Here is a 22,849-nt window from a genome sequence, read left to right on the forward strand (position 1 = left end):
GCTCAAAACACCAATCCTCTAAACACATGATTTGTCTTTCTGGCCTAGGCAGCCTGCATTCTGAGTCATCTTGTTAGCATAAACTACCTGAGGGCCCACCACCACGAATCACCTCTTTAGTATAAACTATCAGGTGTGGTCTGAGGGGCCCTGCATAAATAACAAAGACACCACTCCTATCATTCAGGAAATTTCAGGATTAAGAGGTTACCTTCCAGGAACCAGGGAGCTAGCCAAATTCTTTATTACACACTGTCCTTTCTTTCCCTCTCCTCCTTCTTGATGTATACATATATTGATACTGTTTACTGTCCCACAGGTTTCTTTTTTTCTGTTCCTTACACTGGATAATCTCAGTTGGTGTATCTTAAAGTTCACTGATTCTTTTTACTGTCAGCTGAAATATTCTGCTGTGTTCTTCTAGTGAATATTTCATTTCAGTTATTATATTTTTTAACTCCAGTTTTTCTATTTGGTTCTTTTCCATAATTTTTCTTTTTATTGATATTGTCTATTTGGTGAGACACGAGTCTCAAACTTACCTTTAGTTTGCTAGATAGAATTTCCTTTAGTTCTTTGAATATATTTAAATAGCTGATTTTAAAACTTTGTGTATTAAGTCCAATGCTTGGACTGTCTCGGGAACAGTATGTACTAACTGCTGCTTTTCCTGATTATGGGTCACACTTTTGTTTCTTTGCATGTCTTTAAAATTTGTTGATAACTGGACGTTTTAATTAATGTAATGTGACACCTTCATAAATCAGGGTCTTTGCCCTACCAAGGTTTGTTGTTGCAGCTGTTGTTTGTTTAGTGAGTTTACTGTATTGATTCTTTAAAGTCTGTGTTCTTTATCGCATGTAGCCTCTTAAGTCTCTGTTTGTTAGCTTATTGGTCGACTAATGAATAAACAGAGATTTTCTTAAATGCATGAATCCAAGAAAGTGTCCAAGTTTTTCCCAAGGGTGTCTGTGTACATGCTGGAGTATGCCTTCGGCGCTCAGCCAGGCAGTTTACAACTCTGCCTTAGCCTCTTCAGTTCTTGCTTGCTCGAGTGTCAAGGTTAGTTAGAGCCAAGAGTTTAGGGCCTTCAAAGATTTTTCCTGGGCATGTACACACCCCTGGCCACCATGCACGTGGCCTTTTAGATTCCAAGGAATATGAGAACTTTTCAAAATCCCTCATAGACATCTCATTCCCTAGCTTTTTCTTCTGCTCTTTTTGGCCAGCTTTATGTTAACCCAACTGCTGTCACCAAACAACTGAGACATTAAACAGTTACTTCTGATTGTTTTTGACAAACCCCTCCAGGAAAAAGGCACTTGGCACTGATTCCGCTCAATAAAAGAGAATGCCTGGGGACTTTCCTAGTCTGCTGGTTTTCACCTTTATTGCAGGGCTGTTGGTTTTCAAGGCTCCTGCATAGCTGGGGACAAGTAGATAGTGATAGGGCAAGTTAAAATGTCATAAAGGTAACTTTTCCTACTGCGATTCCACTATTCTACTTTCTGTGTCTATGCGTTTGCCTATTCCAGGTATTTCATGTAAGTGGCGTCATACAGTGTTTGTCACTTTTGTGTTTTGCTTATTTTAAGGTTCATACATGTTGCAGCATGTATCAGAATTTCCTTCCTGTTAAGATTAAATGATGTATATACCACATTTGGTTTATTCATTCAAATGTTGATGGACATTTGGGTTGTTTCCCCCTTTTGGCTATTGTGAATAATGCTGCTGTGAACATTGGTGTACAATTATCTGCTCAAGTCCTTGCTTTCAATTCTTTTTGATATATACGTAGAAGTGGAATTGTTGGATCATACAGTAAGTCTGTGTTTAGCATTTTGAGGAACCACCAAAGTGTTTTCCATAGCCCATCCTTGCCACCACCTCTTAGTTTCTGTCATTTTGATTATAGCCATTCTGGTTGGTGTGAAGTGGTATCCCATTATGGTTTTGATTTGCAATTCCCTAAGGACTAATGAGACTGAACGAACATCTTTTCAGGTGCTTATTAGCCATTTGTATATCTTCTTTGGAGAAATGTCTGCTCGGGTCCTTTGCCCATTTTCAAAATGGGTTTTTTTTAATTGATGTTGAAGTGTAGGAGTTCTTTATATATTTTGGATATTTATCCCTTATCAGACATGATTTGCAAATATTTTCTTCCATTCTGTCAGTTCTCTTTTCACTTTCTTGATGGTGTCCTTTGATTCACGAAAGTTTCTACAAGTAACGTCCAACATTAGAGGATGAAATAAATGTTACTGTTCATTTGTAAAAAGGAATATTATGCAGCATTCTCAAAGTATTGAGATAGAGTTATTATGTTCAGAAATGCAGAGCTAAGGTATATTCAATTAGAAACATAGGCTGAAAAATGCACATATACCTATGTATAAATCAATATGGGACTTCCCTGGCGGTCCAGTGGATAAGACTCTGAGCTTCCACTGCAGGGGGCGTGGGTTCAATCCTTGGTCGGGGAACTAAGATCCCGCATGCTGCGTGGCATGGCCAAAAAGTTAAAAAAAAATAAAATCAATATACATGGAGACCACAGAAATATTCCTCTAGAGATTGGAATGAGGGGAAGAACTTTCATTTTTACTTTATACAATTTAATATCCAAAGTTTAGTATTTTCTAAATATGTGTAGAAGCACAAATAACTTTTGTCATAATATTTTAAATATTAATATTAAAGTATTAAAATTAGTTTTTGATGAAGTCCTATTTACCTCTTTTTTCTTTTTGTTGCCTGTGATTTTGGTGTCATATCAGAAAAATCATAGTCAAATTCAGTGTCATGAAGATTTTCCCTAATGTTTACTTCTAAAAGTTTCATACTTTAGCTCTTATGTTGATGTCTTTGATATATTTTGAGTTAGTTTTTGTGTGTGCTGTGAGGTAATGGGCTCACTTTATTCTTTTGCATGTGGATGTCCAATTTTCCTAGCCTCATTTGTTTAAAAAAAAAAAACAAGCAGTATTTTTGAAAGAAGCTATTTCTTGTGCTGACTGTTAAGGCATTTATACACACACAAAAAAATGTTGGACAAATTTGGTTGCATGTCTCCTCATGAATAAGAATAGGTCCCAGTAGTTTTGTTAAGGAATTTGTTCTTCATGGAGCTCCAGGAATGAAACATGAAATGAATGGGTTTGGCTAGATAAGAATTTAAATATTATGATAAAAGTTATATGTGCTTCCACACATATTTAGAAAATACTAAATTTGGGAAATACTAAATTGTATAACGTAAAAATGAAAGTTCTTACCCTCATCCCTAGAGAAATATTTCTGTGTGTCTCTATGTATATTGATTTATATATATGTATATGTGCATTTTTCAGCTTTTTAGCTTACTTTTCTAATTGAATATATCTTAGCACTGCATTTCTGAACATAACAACTCTGTCTTAAAACTTTTAGATTGCTGCTATTCCTTTTTAAGAATGAACAATCATTTATTTTATCCCTTAATGTTGGACGTTGCTTGTAGATGTACACTTTTATAAATAATGCTCAGTGAATCTTCTAATATGTATATCTTTGTACTTTATAATTTTTTGAGAAATACCAATTATTGGAATTGTGTCAAAGGGTAATAATGTACATTTTAAATTTTGCACTAAATTCACTATATATAAAAGCATATGATATGCAGATAGTGTGAGATTCAAAATGTGTATAGAGGTATAAATGAAGAGAAACTGTCACTTATTCATTCCTCTTCCCCTGCCATTCATCTTTTCTTTCTGCAAACAACCACTGTGTGTGCGTGTGTATGTGTGTGTAGGTGAGCTGCATTAAAAGGTATGTACATGTAAAATTTTGATAGATTTGCCAGATTGCCTCCTTGAGTTAGGCTTTTTATTGGAATCAGTTCAGGTTTATGATAGAGACCAAAGTTTTATACATGAGCTTACATCTATAGCAAGTCATCGATTACCTTTGTAAGTCTTTTGAATTATGTGGTTGGTGCATATGCTTATTATTGGCTTATAGTTTGAGAATTTGTGAGTTATTGCTCTTGAGATAAGTAGCCACAGAAGATGCCTGAGTGGAATTTTTAAGACTTGATTGTGTATATTTGATTCACATCTATTCCCCCTGAAAATTATGTTGAAATATGGTTTTGTATGAAATATATTAAGTGTGAAAAACTTGCAAGTTTCCACAGCCATTTACATTAGATCACCCTCATGCAGTACAAGTATTTCTATAATATGAGAAGTATAAAGGGAAGAATTAATGATTCTTTAATTAATTCTTTAATTAATGATTTCTTCTCCCCCAGTGTAATTGTGACTCTGGAAATGTAGGATTACTTGGATGCCTGAGATTGAAAAAGGGGTGATTTTTTTTTTTTTTTTTTACAATGTATATTGACTGCCTGAGAGAAGTAATTTGGCTTTCTTCTTTAGAGAGAAGCTAACTGTGAGTAGATCTCAGGATGGATTTTTGCTTGTATGAACTCTTCAACTAGTCTCTAGAGCTTGCTTGTTTCTGTGGTGAGATCAAATAAACATGGGTTTGCGTTTCATACTCACTTCTCATTAGCTCTGTGACTTTGAGTAAGTTATTTAACCTTTCTATACCACATCTTCCTCACATTGTTGAACAGATTAGAGATACTGTACATAAAGTGCCTTGCTTGGCAATGACAGGAACCTATAACGTGGTAACTTTTATTTTTAGCTGTTACCAGTACATAAGAAGATACTATAAAGTTAATGATTTTTTAGGTCCTAATAAATTATTATTGATCATATTTGTTTAATGTGCATCTCACCCACACCCTGTTTTCTTTTTTTTTTTTCCTCTAGGGTGAACTGTCCCATGATCAAGATGTGGTAGAATATATCATGAATCAGCCAAATGTTGTTCCACGAATCAACTCTAGGATTTTGACAGCTGAACGAGAATACCTGGATTTAACAGCAACCAGTACGGAGTATTTCGGGAACAATTTTGGGCCTTTTTAATTTGTCTTTCAGAATCTTTGCATTTATTGGATTGTAATGTTCAGAATTTCTGATAACCCAAGATTGTGACACAGTTTCGTTCACCTTGAGTTCATTATATGAGCTTCTAAATTCACAAGTTTCCTCCAAAAGGAGAGAAATTCTTCCTGGATAAATCTTTGTAAACTTTGAAAGATATTCAGTGCCTTTTAAATGCCAACTAAACATAGGCATTAGATGGTAAGAGTGGACCTAGATTGTTGACTTTCTTACAGTCCTAAAGCTCTTAAGCAGCTATCTTCTTCCTCATTATGCAGTCAGTCAGTGATATTGTCGACAAATATCTCAGGTAGCTATACTCTGAGAACTTAAGAATGCCTTTTTAACAAATAAAGCTTCATTGAGAAATAGTGTACATCAGCGGTCCTCAACCTTTTTGGCACCAGGGACCAGTTTCGTGGAAGACAATTTTTCCATGGACTGGGTTTGGGGAGGGGGAGTGGTTTCGGGATGATTCAGGTGCATTACATTTATTATGCACTTTATTTCTATTATTATTACATTGTAATATATAATGAAATAATTATACAACTCACCATAATGCAGAATCAGTGGGAGCCCTGAGCTTGGGGCTCAGGTGTGGGTTGGGCTACACATGGACTAAAATAAGTGTCGGATTCTGACTTAAAGCCTGCCACCAGATGCAGCTGTACAGTTGAAGTCCATCAACTCACTTGCCTCTATAAAGCCTGCCACCAGATGCAGCTTAATTGTCACTTGCCACTCACTGATAGGGTTTTGATATGAGTCTGCAAGCAATTGACTTATTATAGTCTCTGTGCAGTCAAACCTCTCAGCTAATGATGATCTGTATTTGCAGCCGCTCCCCAGTGCTGGCATCACCACCTCAGCTCCACCTCAGATCATCAGGCATTAGATTCTCATAAGGAGTGCGCTACCTAGATCCCTCGCATGCGCAGTCCACAGTAGGGTTTGTGCTCCCATGAGAATCTAATGCCACCGCTGATCTGACAGGAGGTGGAGTTCAGGCGGTAATGCGAGCGATGGGGAGCGGCTGTAAATACAGATGAAGCTTCACTCGCTCACCTGCCGCTCACCTCCTGTTGTGCGGCCCGGTTCCTAACAGGCCACAGACCGGTACTGGCCCATGGCCCGGGGATTGGCGACCCCTGGTGTACCTGCCATAAAACTCAACCTTTCAAAGTGCACAGTTGTAAAGTGCACAGTTTTTAGTATGCTCGCAGAGTTGGGTGAGCATCACACTGACTTTAGAACATTATCACCCCCCCCAAAAGAAATGATGTAGTCACTCTCCATTTCCCCCTTGTCCTGTCCTTCAGCAGCCACTAATTAAGTTTCTGTTTCTATGGATTTTTCTGTTCTGGATATTTCATGTAATTGGAAGTTTTTTGTGACTGGCTTCTTTCACTTAGCATAAAGTTTTTAAGGTTCATCCATGTCGTAGCCTGTCTCAGAACTTCATTCCTTTTTTTTTTTTCAGGTAACAAATATCTTAAATCACAAACATAAGTATAACTTCATTGTCTGACAGTTCTGGAGGACTTCATTCCTTTTTATGACTGATTCATATTCCGTAGTGTAGATAGGCCACACTTTGCTTATCTGTTCCTCAGTTGATGAGTATTTAGGTTGTTTCCACAAGAATACCTTTTTTAAGAGGTTAAGCCCAGGTATAATTTGTTCCTTTTGCTTTCCCTGGAGACTCTTAAGGCCACTTTAACAAACTGCTGGAAATACAGTAGAGTCACCACTTGCTCAGGAAATCTCACTGGGGAAGAAAGGATATGTGTAATGGTGAAGTCAAAACCAAGTGTATTTGTTGTTGTAGTTGAATACAGTGAATGTATAGGTCTGTTTATGGTTGTTACTTTATTGCAACTACCCCTGTTCTACTTGAAACTAAATTCCTTTCCTTTCAGGCAGAAGGAAATGTTTAAATATAGGCAGAGGAAAAATGCACATGTATGCTTATATTTGAAAAAGAAAGTAGTAAGAAAGTGCTTTTTACCAGAAGTATTAGTAGAGCAAGGCAAGCAGTATTATGAATTTTGTCCTGAGTTTTTGTTGTTTCCATCATTTTAAATTAAATTACAAAGAGTTATCTTTGGAGTACCCATGAATAAGGACCATGAAAATAGTTGTGTTTGGGGGTATCGTTCTCCACTGAGCGTTACAGCCCTCAGCTGTGAAGCGATGCTAGTCCGCAGTGGCAAGGATGCAGTTTGCTTGGTGAGCATTTTGGAGCCCCCAGTGAAAGAGCAGCTGGCATCCTCCTAACCCAGTTGTCATAGCTCCATCATCGACGCTGCTCTTGGCCTTTGCTGTCCGGCAACTCGGTTTTAAGGCCATGGTGCTTCCTCCCCTCTGCTACATGAAGTCATGGGTGGTGTCTGTCTTACTTACCATTGCTTACCTTTGCCTAGACTATTGACTGAACAGATAGTAGGCCCTTGGTGTGCTTTGTTGAATGACAGGATAGATGGGTGAGTGGGTGGACAGACAAATACATGGGAGGGTGGGCAAGCAAGATGTGCTTGGAGGACATTGCAAGAAACGGGGCATTTGTATTGGGGAGTAAATAATGCAAAGGCCTGGGAAGATTGCTGGAGATGGAGAAGGGGTTTATGATACCAGGCTGGAGACCAGTTTGTAGGTAGGAAGAAATTACAAAGTATTGAGAGCAAGGGAATGACTTGATGAAACTGGAATTTTAGCAAGAGTTATCTGAGAGGGAAATAATTAATAAGAGCATTGCCCATAGGCACTAATCGGAAAAGATACATATCTGAAAATGACTTTTTGTTTCTGTTAAGGTTAAAAATGTTACTTTGATAGATGTGAAATAACTAAGAGTTTTTTTTTAAAATATTTTCTCTCCCATTCATCCCCTCTTACCCCCAAATAGGATAGGGAAGAGTCTACTATGGGGATGGACTGTGGAAAGAAAGGAGAGATGAAGTTAAGGGGGTCTCTTTAAAAGATCATCCTGTAGGTATAAAGTGAAAAGAGTGGGAATAGAATAAATTTAAACCATCAAACTGACAAACACATATCTGAGAGTTATGTGTGAGATGTGTACATTTTCTATTTGTGTCTTAAAATGTGATTAATGGGGTGGGTCATGTTGTGAACTTGTTCAGTAAACGTGAAACAATATATTTCGCTCATGCATTTTATTAAAATGTATATTATGGTCAAATGAGATTATCAATTGAATATTAACATTAGATTGAATTTAGGCATACTAATTATAAATCTAATTTTTCTTTCAGATAACTTTTTTGTGGATGATTATGCTAGATTTACCGTCTTGGATTCCCAAGGCAGGACTGCCGCTATAGCCAATAGTATGAATTATCTGACCAAGAAAGGTAACACATTTTAGGCTTACCTTGGATTCAACTTGTTTTTCCTTTTTTTTAGTATTTACAAAAACCTTAATTTTTAGTGTCTGTTGGGAAAGAGATTCCATAATTTCTTTTATTATTTTGTATAATTACTTGAGTCTAGAAAATATCTGTTTAAAATTTAATTTTTTATATATATTTGAAAATTCAGATGTTGTCTTTATAAATTTTATATTAGACATTAAAGGCAAAAGGAAAAATTTTTTCATGGTTCAAAATAGAAAAAGAATTATGATGTAAAAATGGGTTAATGGATTGAAAATTGGTTTGACTTGTCTCTTCAATGACAGTATTGGGTTAAATGTTTTTAGGATTTGTAAGATCAAATTTCTTGGTACAAGAAATCCTTGTGCATGTTTTTAAACTGATTTTGATGCAGAGTTATTTATTCAGATTAAAATTGTGTAAAATGATATCCTCTTAATGGCAGACAGGTGCTTTTCCCCTCTGGTCACACTTATTACCCTTTCAGAGCACTGACTGTCATGTAAGGCAGCTATTTTTTTTTTTTTTTTGGCTGCGCCATGTGGCATAGGGGATCTTAGTTCCCTGACCAGGGATCAAACCCGTGTCCCCTGCATTGGGAGCGTGGAGTCTTAACCACTGGACCGCCAGGGAAGTCCCTAAGGCAGCTATTTTTATCCACTGTGGTCTTCTCCCAGAGAGAATTTCTAGTTTCCCAGATGTATGTTTAAGTACAGGCAATTGCTCCATTTGTTTCCTCAAAGAAGTTGGTTCTGAGGGGTCCTGGAACAGTGCTGTAACCCTAGTGGGACTAAGGAGCAAAAAGAAGCATAGGTGATGTTGGGCATTATTTAAAATTTGACTCTTACAGTTGGCATTAATTAGAGAAATGACATTTTCTTTTCTTCTACTCTTTTTCCTTTACTTTTGTCCAGGAATGTCCTCCAAGGAAATCTATGGTAACTTTAAATTTCAGAATGTTCTATTCCTTTTGTTAATTAATTATCTTATGTGGTTTCAGGCACCACTGTAATTCAGAATTTATTGACACTTTATTGGGATGTCTCTGTAACCTGTGGGTAACAGATAATTTATCAATGCAGATAAATTCTGTGTGTAAATGTTTGCCAAGAATTATATTTCAGAAAGTTAATAAATGAATATGGTTAAAGACTATAATATGTTATCCACACGTTCAAAGACTCTTTTTCATTTTACATGCTAACAGATACCCAAATCAAAATAGAATTAATAAGTGCATGTTCTTAGTTTTTAATTAAGCCACGTGGAAGGTTACCCTGCTTTCATTCTAGTACCAAAGTTTCAATACTTTTGCTTTGTATCTTTATTAAGCTTGTCATTTTCTTATTTTTTGCATGGTTTTCAGAAATTACTTGGCTTAATAGCAATATTGAAGCATAGGATGTACTTTTTCCCCTCCCACTCAATATGTTGTTTTTGTTTTTCTATAGATGATTCTTTTATTAGGCCAGTAACTTTTTGGATTGTTGGGGATTTTGATAGCCCTGCTGGAAGGCAATTATTGTATGATGCTATTAAACATCAGGCAAGTATCTACGACTTCATTCTGTATCTTTGTTTGAGGCTGCAGTTATCTTCATTGGCATATGTGTGCTGATAATGTTCTGGTGGGGAGGCTGGATCCTGCTTTTTTGGTGCTTGAGGGAAAGAAGCATTGTTTTTTCAGAGGTCTGGCAGCTAGTGAGAAAACAGAGAAGACTGCAATATTCTGGCTTTATGTAAGGGAATAGATTTTTTTTTTTTGGCTGTGCCGTGCAGCTTGCAGGATCTTAGTTCCCTGACCAGGGATTGAACCCGGGCTCCCTGCAGTGGAAGCACAGAGTCCTAACCACTGGACCGCCAGGGAAGTCCCAGGAAGAGATTCTTTTAGAGGAAAAAATAATAAGATCGTCATCATAGACAAGTTTTTATTGTATGACTGTTCATGTTCTTGCTGCAGAGATGCTGCAAAGTTTGTGTTGTATATTGTATGGGAGAGACAGGGTCCTTATATTGAGAGAGGTCCAGATATGGGAGAAATACCACGGAGGCACATTAGCACGTGTATAATAGAAGTAGGTGTAGGCATGCAGAGGGATGCACATACGGGTGGTCTGAAAGCTGTGCAGCATATAAACCGTAGAAGTGGAGTGAATGGGCAGTGGTGAACGGCTGAAAAATAATCAACCCTTCTAGAGATTGTCATTGTCAGAGAGAGAGATGTTACATTTCCTTTTCCTGAGTGGTTTCAGATTGGATCTTCATCCAAGTTTCACACCCCTCCTGTGTCCCCTAGCCACTCTGCGTCCCAAGGAGGCTTACTGAAATATCCAGGTGATTTCAGCTTCACTGAGTGCCTTTATTGTCTAAGGGAACAGACTAGACGGTGCGGTCAGTTGTGTCAGGAGTAGTCCAGGTGAAGGACGATGTACGTATAACGCACTCTAACTCAAATTGACAAATGCTCAAGTGGTGAAAAGTGGGAGAACAGGGAGGGAGTAATTGAAGTAAAATATAGGTTCAAAAGACATGCACAAATCAGTAGGATGTAGTGTCACAGAGTGAACACACCCATATGACCACCACACAGGTACAGAAACAGAATTACCGAAGTCCTGAAAGCACGCCCCTGCCTGTGGCCGCATCACTAGCCCTCCCCTGTCCCTCTTCTCACATCCGAGGTTTGCCTGCTTTTTACTTTAGTTAAATGGACTCTTATAATACGTATTTGTTTGTGTTTGGTTTCTTTACTCAACATTTTGGAGATTTACCCCTGATATTACAGGTAGTGGTAGTTAGTTCTTTTTCATTGTGCAGTATTGTATCATATGGCTGTACCACAAAGTTTTGTTTGTTTAGTCTGTTTGATGGACAATTGGGTTGTTTCTAGATTGGGGCTAGAAGAATGCTGCAGTGAATACTCTTGTACATGTTTTTAGGTACACATGAATATGAATTTCTGTTGCTTATGGCCTTTTTTGGTTTTGTGGGCCCCAGATATCTTCTCCCACATGGATTCTTGACTTTTGACCCAAGGAGAGATTAATTTTTACTAGAAACCTGGAAAGGCCATGTGAATGAAGGTTCTGAGCAGAGCCCTTCAAGAGGGTTGGGACTTAAGGAAATGAAGATGGGTGTAGCTGGGGTTCACATACCAATGAGAGGTATAACATGCATTAGAAGAACGCAAAATGTGTTGGGGAAATACAGGACTCTGACGGTCTGTAATGTATGCTGTATTTACAGGGATGGTAAGAAATGAAGTTGGAAAGGTAGGCTGGGGGCCAATTCATGTAGGGGTTTGAATGCCTGATTATAGCATTTTAATTTTACTCTGTATGCAGAGGAGAACTACCAAAGGCTTAAGTGTTATTTGCTACTTATGGGATATGACTAATGTTAATGCTGCTTTTTAAATTCAAGACATCTACCGTATAACTCTTATTTCCCTTTTTGTAAATAGAAATCCAGTAACAATGTTAGAGTAAGCATGATCAATAATCCTAGTGAAGATATAAGTTATGAGAAAACTCAGGTCTCCAGAGCAATCTGGGCAGCTCTCCAAACACAGACCTCCAACGCTGCTAAGAACTTCATTACAAAAATGGCCAAGGAGGAGACTGCAGAGGCCCTGGCTGCAGGAGCTGACATTGGGGAGTTCTCCGTTGGGGTAAGTCTGTGCGTGGCACGAGGCTGCCTTGTATTGTGATTTCAGAAGTTCATTCCCATGGGCTGATGTGTCCTGTTCCTGTTGATGATCAGGATTTGTGATTGTAGCTCAGATGATTTTTTTTTTTTTAATTGGAATAGGTAGCATTTTTTTTCCCAAAAAAAAATTTTTTTTTAATTTTATAAATTTAAAAAAATTTTTTTTAATTCTTCGTCTTACCAAGAAATAACAATTCTGCCATATTCCCTTTATTACTTTTAAACTTGCTAGGCTTTAAGATGTGCATGATATAAGCTTATATATGTATTAAGCACAAAGCCATTGGTTTTGTAAGTTTTTAAAAGACAGATAATATTTGATTTGTTTGTAGAACAAAGAAAAATATTTGTTTATAGAGATTTAGGCTACTTAATGAGTTAGAGGTTTATGTGTTCTTGATGTGTTTCCGATATAAGCCCATTTTATTAATTTATGTTACATACGTCTGACTGTTTTGTAGTTTTAAGATTTCTTATAAAATGATGAATGTACTTGATATTTCAGTTAGAAAAAAGACTCTTACTTGAAATTAGCAAGATTTTAAAATGCAGAATAAAGGTATCATGAATTATAGTTTGCCAATTGAACGATTACATAAAGGAACAGGAAAAGGAAATAAGCATTACTTGATAAGTGGGAGGTTGGGAAAAAATGGGAGGGAGAGTGGGGAACGGAGACATCGTAGTGTTAATTACTAAAATTAGTCACTACGTTCCACTAAAAGAGCATTTTATGATTTATTCGTATGATTATTCATTTTTATGGTTTTCTTAATAACAATTACTTTTCCTTAATAACAATTACTTTCCTAGGGCATGGATTTCAGTCTTTTTAAAGAGGTCTTTGAGTCTTCCAAAATGGATTTCATTTTGTCTCATGCCATGTACTGCAGGGATGTTCTGAAGCTGAAGAAGGGACAGAGGGCAGTGATCAGCAATGGAAGGGTGAGAGCTTTGTCCTGAGACAAGGTTGACTTCAAATTAGATCAGTGAACAGTCTTGGCCGCATTCTCCTCTGAAGCTAGTAAGCTCTTCAAGCAGAGCCACTTTTTCCCAAGGTGATTAGGGCTTGTGCAGTGCTGATGATCATTCCTGCTCCCTTGTTTTAAAGGAAGTTTGCTCATTTTGACAGAAACGTCCTTATGTGAAACCTTCCTCCTGTTTAATTTTGTCCTGCCATTGTGTAAGGCGGTGAGAGTGTGGTGGTTCTCAGAACCCAAATCCATAAGACCTGTGATTCGTAAAGTATTCGTCCCATGTGGGGACCATGTTTATGGTTTGTGCAGTCTATATGAACTTAATTGGTTTATGCTTAGACTATTTCATAAATATCTGCAGCCACGGAAATGAGACTATGGCGGACATACCAAACTTTAAACTCTTAGCCCTTAGGGTGAAATCTCTGATATCTACCACTGCATTTCTATTTTGGCTTTCTTATTTCTATTCAGTGAGAATTAATGAAAATGATACTGCTATTTTATTTCTGAGTTTGCTTACTGTAAAAAAAGTATTCAAGTCTACATACACTCTGTGTAGTTGAGGAATTGATAAGTGAATAACCGTATGAGTTGATATGGGTTTTGTTTTCACTTTTTTCATTGATTTGACTTAGATGTAAACGTGTTTCGGGTCTGTAAAGTGATTTGGTTTGTAAGGTAGCCTGAGGACAACCAAGGACTTCTCTGCAGCCCGCTGATTCCAGCACTGACCACCCTGCTCTTCTTCACAGATCATTGGGCCACTGGAGGACAGTGAACTCTTTAATCAAGATGATTTCCACCTCCTAGAAAATATCATCTTAAAAACTTCAGGACAGAAAATCAAATCTCATATTCAACAGCTTCGGGTAGAAGAAGATGTGTAAGTTTTGCCATAGAAGAAATGAATCAGTTCATGTCACAGGGGCTATATTAATTGGACTTTCCTCATGCTACCTATGCCAAGATGTTTTATCTCCAGCTTTAAAATATAATAATGTTCTTCAATTCCAGTGTTTATTTATACTTCTGTTGAAACGAGTTAATTTATTTTGTAGCCAGCTGTTTAAAGAACTGGGTTAGTTCTCTCCATTTTGATTCTTTTTTTTTTTAACTTTTGATTGTGGAAAATTTCAAAGATATGCAGAAGTAGAGAGGTGATTTTATTTATTTCCTTGGAATACTTATGTAAAGAAATACTTTCCCTCATTATCTCTTTAATTACCTTTCAGTTTTATTTTGTTCAGGAAAAAAAAAGACAAGTTAAATGTTTCTTTTTCTTTATTTGCTAGTATGGAATAATGAGTTTTTTTTCTTGCATATTCCAAAAGTGATGATGAGTTGGTTATTGTTGGTTCTTTATTGTTATTTTAATTCTTTCAGTGTTATTATTAGCGTTTATATTTTAATGAGTTATTTCTCAATGGAAAAAAATAAATATTTGACTGATCTGTGTACCTGCTGTGTAACCGAAGCTCATAGTCATATTCACATGGTTTCTGCATTAAATATCAAATGAATGTGTAGCTGGAGGATGTATGGTTATGTTTAGTTTTTGAGGAAACATTATACCTTTTTCCACAGAGGCTGTACCATTTTTCTTTCCCATCAGTCATGCATAAGGGTTCTAATTTCTCCACATCCTCACCAACACTTACTATTTTCTGTTCTCTTGATAATACCCATTCCAATGGGTGTGAAGTGGTATCTCCTTGTGGTTTGATTTGTACATCCCTGATGATTAGTGATGTTGAGCATCTTTTTGTGTGCTTATTGACCATTTGTATATCTGTGGGAAAATATCTATCCAAGTCCTTTGCTCATTTTTAATTATTTATTTTGTTGTTGTTGAGTTGTAGGAGTTCATTTATATTCTGGATATCAGTCCTTATAGCTGTATGATATGCAGGTATTTTTTCCCACTCCATGGGTTGACTTTTCACTCTCTTGATAGTGTTCTTTGATGCATCGTTTGAGGATATAGAATTTTAAAGTTCTTTTGTTTTATTTCTTCATCTATTTCATACACCATGATGCTGCAGAGTTCAAGATGCATGTCTTAGTGAAGTGTTGACTTTGATAGCTGCGAAAGTAGTCTCTTTGCCAAGTTTTGTGTGATACGGAAAGGAATCTTTTTTCATCTCACCCAAACTGGGGCTACAGATAAAGAGGTTTCCTTCCACCTCATTGGTTGTTGAGTGATGCCCCTTGTTTTAGCCTAGGAAACACTTCCCTGATGCAGACCAGGAGGTACCCCCTGATTTGAAGCCACTGTGTCATAGGCATAGGTTTGGTGTGGTGTCCCTTGGACCACTCCCTGTCTCTGTGGAGGCTTTAGGGGGGCCCCTGGGAGTCCTTGTGGACGATATAGTTGCCAGACTATGCACAGAAGACTTGCCTTTTACCAACCAGAGATGGCTCTGGGTCTGTCCTGGTTGAATTTAGGGAAATAAGGTAGTCATGGGGCTGCCAGAAGATTGATGCTAAAACTGTTCGGGTTCTCAGAGTGACCTTGCTGGCCTCGGGTTTTCGTTAGTGCCAGGGCCGCTCCACCTTGGTTGTGCGTGCCAGCCACAGCTTTCACGCGTGACCCAGGCCTGCAGCCGGGAGGCCGTGCTCAGCCGTCCGAAGCTCACCTGCGGGCTCTGTGCTCATGGTGCCCGTCCCAGTCCGCAGAACCAAGTATCCCTTGACGTATTTTGTGGCAGTGTTGACACCTCACAGGAAGCAAATGGCCTGTTTCATATGTATTCAGAGTTAGTACTGACACGTACCAAAAGATGTAATTTGATACAGTTGTTTGGTTCGATGAGAGATACGTCAAGCCTATACATAGGCTTGATTCCAGTTCGAATATATTCACGAATATATTCAAATATATTTCAGCATTCTTAGAATTTAGTCCTCAATTCAACAGATTAGAGCATTTTTTCAGTCTCATGATTTAGTTTAAGATCTTCCTTGGTTAGAAATCAAGTTAGGAGGGGCCGGGAAAGCGGAAATGCTTTTCTAAGTTGTTTACTGTGATGTTGATTGTAATAGTGAAATAGATTATGATGTATCCATAAATATAATATTATGCAGTCATTGAAAATATTGATGTACCCCTATACTTATTATCCAACAAAATGTTTATGATATATTATTAAATGAAAAATCAGGTTACCAAATAATATAGTACCACTTTTGTGTGTGTAGGTATATATATTTTAAAATATGGAAGAAAAAAAATATGGAAGAATGATGAACTAAAATGTTATCAATACTTATTTCTTGAATTTGCTATTATTGTGTGTATCTCCATTTTCTCCTTATATTTTTTTCCTGAATTTTTTTTGGTAAATTATTACTCTAATGATCATAAAAAGTAATAAAGTTATTTAGAAGAGGGTGAGGGAGAGTTATGGGCAAGGCCCTGAGCTGCGTGCTTTATTTTCTCTGTTTCACCAGTGCAGTATTTACAAGAGCCATGCAAAGTAGGCATTATCTCCATTTCACATATGGAAAAATCAGCACCTACCCCAGGGCTATAAAACTTACCAGTGACAAAATCTGTACTTTTTTCTCATGCCAGTTGATACAAAGTTTATATTTTCTTTAGACCAGCTTGTTGACATTCAGTACTTAGGTTGATTATATTATGTTCAGCAACAATTGGAAAACCTTCAGTAAAAGAGATGCTAAATTTTCACCAACCACGTCTTTCAGGGCGAGTGACTTGGTAATGAAGGTGGATGCTCTCCTGTCAGCTCAACCAAAAGGAGATGCAAGAATCGAGTACCAGTTTTTCGAAGACAGACACAGGTATAGAATCAATGTTGAATTTGTGCGTATTTACCTTTACCTCAGCTCCTTTTTTTTTCCATATAAAGTGTGTATATAAGCTCTTACAGGAATGGAAAATTTGGCATGTGGTTTTTATATATATTCATATTCGTATATAAAACTCATGTAACAGATTTCAGTTGCATAAAAGTTGACATTTATTTCTACATAAATCTGAAATAGTTCTGAATATACCCTTTAAGAAAACAGAAAGCATTTAATGAAACCGATCAGTTGTCATTTTCTGATATTAAAGAATAAACAGGTTGTTAGAGCACTTGTCTCATCTTTTATTGAAAACTGTCTTGTTTTCAGTAAAACAAAAATAAATATACCATTATAAGGAAGTCCTTGTCTTTTGTTTTCCAGTTTTTTATTTTGGAAAGTTTCAAACCTAGAAAATAGCTGAAAGTCTATTATAGGGAATACCCAAATATCTTTAATCTGGCTTCACCAGTTGTAGACAGTGTGACACAGTTACCTGTGTGTGTGTATAGTATATGCTTGCATACAGACATACATGCACTCACATTTTTGGGGAACCATTTGAAAGTACGTTGCAGACGTCATTATATATCATGCCTAAATTCTTCGGCATATATCTCCTGAGTACTGGGAGTATCTCCATAGTACTGTTAAGCATACCTCAGCAGTCTAACCTTGATAAAGTAATATTATGTAATACCGGTCCATTTTCAAATTTCTCCGATGCCCAGTAATGACTTTTTACAGCTGTTTGCTTGTTTGGTCCAGATCACACATTGCAGTCAGTTGTTGTGTCTCTAGTCTCTTCTAAGCTAGAACAGTTTTGGGGTTTTATTTTTGTTTTGGGGGTTTTTTGGGTCTTTTATGACATTGACGTTTTTAAGCGTCCAGGCCAGTTGTCTTGTGGAATGTCCCACAGTCTGGGTTGTTCTCTCTTGATTAGATTTAAGGTTAACTTGTCTTGAGGAAGAATGTCTACAGTTGATGTATCCAGGAAAGTGTATATCCTGATTGCACCTTAGGATCACCAGGGAGGCTTTAGATGCAGAAGCCTGCATCCTGCTCCTCTATGATTCTGATTTAATTAGTCTGGAGTAAATTGGACTTTGGTTTAATTGACCTGTGCTTTCTCACAGCCAGTCCTTGTGGGGATAAAATTTGAAGTGATGATTCCAGGCTGGAATGGAGATCCTCTCCTTTCTCACTGGCTGTGGCTCCTTGCTAATAATCACCCTGGTTGGATTTTGCCCCCTAGCACCATCCTCTCTTTACTCTGTATGGTTTCAGGAAGTGACATGGTCTGGTTACTACCACAGGAAACATTCCTAATTGACCTGCCGTCTTGTTTGCCTATCATAGCCAAGACCTGAGCAAGACCTCTTCCCTGTTCAGCACATCGTTTTCTCCATGAGTCATATATAATTAAAATGTCCTAATTACAAATTCTATTATGATACAAATTTCAATTAGAGAAGTTATTTTTATTGGGGTCGTGTTAGTTAAATGAGTGTTTGTTATACTTAAGTCAGAAGTTTCTTATTTACGCAAGAAACAAGAAGTCTGAATTACTGGTTATGTATACCCTTTCCCTGAAAGTGTGGTCCATGGAACAGGGCACTGTCTGTGAGCTTGTTGGAAAGGCAGAGTCTCTGGCCGCCGCCCAGACCTCCCGAATCAGAATCTTTGTTGTAACAGGATCCCCCAGGTGACTCCTGCGTACCTTAAGATTGGCGAAGCGCTGGGTTCCTTGACGTTTGCTCTACTCACCTCTCAAAAATGTGGGTGATTCCCCTAATGTTGCTTCTGTGTCTGTCACTTTCAGCCTTATTCTGGTCTTTTCTCTGATGAATACAGCAAGTGTATTTAAACATCGTGTTGTCAGTTTATATTGTTCTCCATTTCCACACCAATATTCCTCTTTTCTTGGTGTTTGTCTTGCCCTCTTTTTTACTGCAGAGATGCGGGGGTGGTTAAAAGACCTTACAGGGTCAGTTTCTGAGGATGTCTGTTGTGGGTCACCTAGAGCACTGGCTCAGGACATGGGTATGCCGTACAGAGCTCTACCCCAAACCAGCCAGGCTTAGGGGCCTGACCCACACTCTGTGCTCTAGAGGACTGTTTGGGACCCCTCTTCTCGTTTCCTTTGGGAGAGTTTGTATAATGCTGTTCTCTAATGCACTATTCCTTCTAGATTCTAGAGTACCACAGAGGTCCAAGTTATCTGACGGCAGCGGCTCTTATACTTTGGCTTTTACTTAGAGAGTCTGTTGAAACGCAGATTGCTGGACCTACCCCCAGAGTTGCTGGTTCAGCAAGTCTGGGTTGGGGCCTGACAATTTGTTTGTTTACAGATTCCTGGGTAAAGCTCATGCTGCTAGTCTGGAGCCATACTTTGAGAACAGCTGTATTAGAGTAAAAAAAATGTATTGGAATAATTATTGGTAGCTGGAATTATTAATATCAAATTGAAAGCATGTGTTGCAGTACAGTCACAAAGCTATTCTGATGGTTATTTCCAAAACAGTTAAGATTTGAAATAACCTTCATTCCCATTTAAACTGTGTTTACCCAGTTTTATTAGTTATTATGTTCTGTTTTGAACTTTTGTTTTCATCCCACTGGGTAAATGTTTTTGCATAAAAGTGGTGATTAATTTCAAAACCACATTAAAATAGTGTTACAAAGATAAGCATTGATTAAGCAATTAATGTTTGGGGAAAATTGGATGTATTTTTAAATCCTTTCAAGTTTATTCCTTTTTAAAATGTATCAGAGGCTCCTGCTTCTCTTAAGCCACCTAAGTCAAAGTGGCTTTAGAAGGAGGCCATGTAACTAGAAATTGCATGTGGGGAAATGCGTGTTCTCCCCAGAAATCCTAGGAGTTGTCCTTTTTCACTTAACTATGAACAGACAGAAAAATTGTATAACGTAATGCTGACAAGATGTAGTGAAGTTCATTTCTTGGCTTTGTAAAATTGTTTAGTTCTTCAGGAAATGTGGTTGACGAGACATATTAGCCACAAAAATATTTGTGTCATTATGACTCAGTAATCCCATGTCTAGGACTATGTTAATTCTCAAGAAATTTCCAAGTGTGAAAAAAACTGGATGTGAGAAGTTCTTTACAGGTTGAAAGGCATCTAAATGTCCAGCAATATGGACATATATACACTACCAAATGTAAAATAGATAGCTAGTGGGAAGCAGCCGCATAGCACAGGGAGATCAGCTCGGTGCTTTGTGTCCACCTAGAGGGGTGGAATAGGGAGGGTGGGTGGGAGACGCAAGAGGGAGGAGATATGGGGATATATGTATACGTATAGCTGATTCACTTTGGTATACAGCAGAAACTAACACACCATTGTAAAGCAATTATACTCCAATAAAGATGTTAAAAATAAATAAGTAAGTAAGTAAATGTCCAGCAATAAGGAATAGCTTGAGTAAACGACAGCAGGTTCACTTGGTAAATCGAAGATTATTTCTTATTCAGGATATTGATGTGTAACAACATGGAAAAATCTTTATAAGAAACTTTTGGGGGAAGGAATGAAATCATTATAAAATTGCTGATATCCTGTAGGTGCATCTCATCTTTACATAGGCATTTAAGGAAGACTATGTAGAAATATGCCACAAAGTGGTTGAGTTGGGATGGTGAGATTTTATGATTATTTATTTCCTTTTTCACTCTTTTGCAAGTTTTTGTAACATTCTTATGTTCCTTTTACTATTTAAAAAAGTCAATTTCTTCTCTCCTCATAACCTTCTTGCCAAGAAATAAAAATTGGCATAATGTAACTGTCAAAAACAAACATCAGAAGCTTTTAGAGGGTTTTTAAACTTTGTGGTAGAGGTAATCACATAGTTGACCACCATGTAACCTTGTTGTTTTAGATCTAAAGTTTTTTTGAAATGTTAAGAGGGCTGATTGGTTGTGTTGGATGTGTCGTCTCCCCACTCCATCCCCCCCCAAAGAAATCAACTGTTTCCTGTTTGCCTCCAGATTAATGTTTTATCTTTTTGATCTCTGTAGTGCAATTAAACTGAGGCCAAAGGAAGGGGAGACGTACTTTGATGTCGTGGCCGTCGTTGACCCTGTCACCAGAGAAGCGCAGAGACTTGCCCCGTTGCTTTTGGTAGGGACAACTGCAGAGGCAGTTTCCGTCATCTGTGTCACATCGTATTTGCTGGAAGTGGTCCCATACCCTGAGATTCTCTGCGAGCATTGTTTTCCCTTAGTTATCTTTAAAGGGCATTGGAAAGTGCTATAGGGCATCTTGGGCAGAGCAGATGTTTTCATAAAGATTAGTAATGGCTCTGAAAACAACTTTATAACCTCTGAAAGTAGGTACAAGTTTGGTTGATTACTTCATGTAATTAAGAAAAAAAATTATCTTTATTCAGAGCAAAATGTCTTTGAATTAAATTTATTTTTGCCATACTTTATAGTGGCGAAGAGTAAAAAAGGTAAAAGCATTCTGCTTTATCATTTTCCTTTCTTATAACTAGCATTGTTTTTTGTAATGTGTCTTTTTTTTTGGGGCTGCGTCGCACGGCTTGTGGGATCTTAGTTCCCTGACCAGGGATTGCACCCGGGCCCTCAGCAATGAAAGCACCAAGTCCTAACCACTGGACCACCAGGGAATTCCCTGCAGAATGTCTTTTAGATATAAGATATTGCAATTTAAAAAAAATTAAAAGAACTCTGCCAAAAATATAGTTGCCTCAATTTTTTTTTTGAGTTGTGTTTTGTTTTTTTTTTAAGTTTTATTGAAGTATAATCAGTTAACCTTTTTTGTGGGTACTTGTATGTGTTTTGTCCTATGATAGTCTGTAAGCTGCACTGATGAACCTTTAAACTCTTCCTTGTGTAGACAGCTATATCCATTGCCTGTCTTGCTTCCCCACATATGTGGGGAGCAGTTATTTGCAATGACCTATTTCCCATGTTTTTGTCCACGTGATATGTATGTGTGATTTAGATTGTGCACTAGAGCTGTGATTTCTAGGGATTTATCCAGTGCAGACTTTATAACATTTATTATCTTTGTATTTTTGCTTGAGATATTAAGAAATGTTCTCTCTCCTAACTTAGTGTCGATACATTTCTGAAGAGACAATGTAGATATTGTATCTCAAATGTCACTTTGTAGGGAAAATTTTTATGTTTTGTCATCTGCTTTGCTCTTTTAGGTTTTAACTCAGCTGATCAACATGAATCTAAGAGTATTTATGAACTGCCAATCTAAACTTTCCGACATGCCTTTAAAAAGGTAAAACAAACTGGTTAAGAAATCAACCACTGGAAAAAATTACACTCAATCTGAAAGCTGAAATTGAATGTCAAGGATCAAATGGGTTTATATATGGACCTCATGTTTGAAACAAATCACTTATTTTGAAGTTCAGTTTTCCTAAATTTCTAAGAACTAATCAAAAGTTCTAAGAACTTAGTGTGAGCGTGGGAGCATTTAAAGGTGGAATTAGGGACTTCCCTGGTGGCGCAGTGGTTAAGAATCTGCCTGCCAACGCAGGGGTCACAGGTTCGAGCCCTGGTCCGGGAATATCCCACATGCCGTGGAGCAGCTAAGCCCGTGAGCCACAACTACTGAGCCCGCGTGCCTAGAGTCCGTGCTCTGCAACAAGAGAAGCCACTGCAATGAGAAGCCTGAGCACCGCAAGGAAGAGCAGCCCCTGCTCGCCGCAACTAGAGAAAGCCGGCGCACAGCAACGAAGACCTGATGCAGACAAAAATAAATTAAAAAAAAAAAAAAATGGAATTAACCCAGGCCACTTGCACCTGTGGTTTGTTTACTTTCCTTTTTTTTTGTTTTGGTCAGAATTACATAATTCTCTAAAAACATTTGAATCAATGTAGCTATTAAATTTACGTTAAAATGCGCTGTGGTGTAGAAAGACACTTGTCTATACTTCTTCTTCTTAG

At 37.6% G+C, this 22,849-nt stretch overlaps 1 protein-coding gene across 1 annotated transcript in view; it reads left to right on the plus strand.

Moving 5' to 3' along the window:
• The window catches only part of UGGT1 (UDP-glucose glycoprotein glucosyltransferase 1), a 111,088-nt gene that overhangs the window by 62,410 nt on the left and 25,829 nt on the right, over positions 1 to 22,849 (plus strand). Inside the window, exons 19-28 of the mRNA XM_059927720.1 lie at positions 4,833 to 4,953; positions 8,285 to 8,383; positions 9,319 to 9,342; positions 9,856 to 9,950; positions 11,868 to 12,074; positions 12,926 to 13,057; positions 13,845 to 13,975; positions 16,801 to 16,896; positions 20,939 to 21,041; positions 22,099 to 22,178. Coding sequence (XP_059783703.1) covers positions 4,833 to 4,953; positions 8,285 to 8,383; positions 9,319 to 9,342; positions 9,856 to 9,950; positions 11,868 to 12,074; positions 12,926 to 13,057; positions 13,845 to 13,975; positions 16,801 to 16,896; positions 20,939 to 21,041; positions 22,099 to 22,178 — 1,088 coding nt within the window. The remainder of the gene's footprint in view (positions 1 to 4,832; positions 4,954 to 8,284; positions 8,384 to 9,318; positions 9,343 to 9,855; positions 9,951 to 11,867; positions 12,075 to 12,925; positions 13,058 to 13,844; positions 13,976 to 16,800; positions 16,897 to 20,938; positions 21,042 to 22,098; positions 22,179 to 22,849) is intronic.

Source organism: Balaenoptera ricei, chromosome 7 (genome assembly GCF_028023285.1).
Source record: "Balaenoptera ricei isolate mBalRic1 chromosome 7, mBalRic1.hap2, whole genome shotgun sequence".
In the NCBI taxonomy this organism is placed as follows: domain Eukaryota; kingdom Metazoa; phylum Chordata; class Mammalia; order Artiodactyla; family Balaenopteridae; genus Balaenoptera; species Balaenoptera ricei.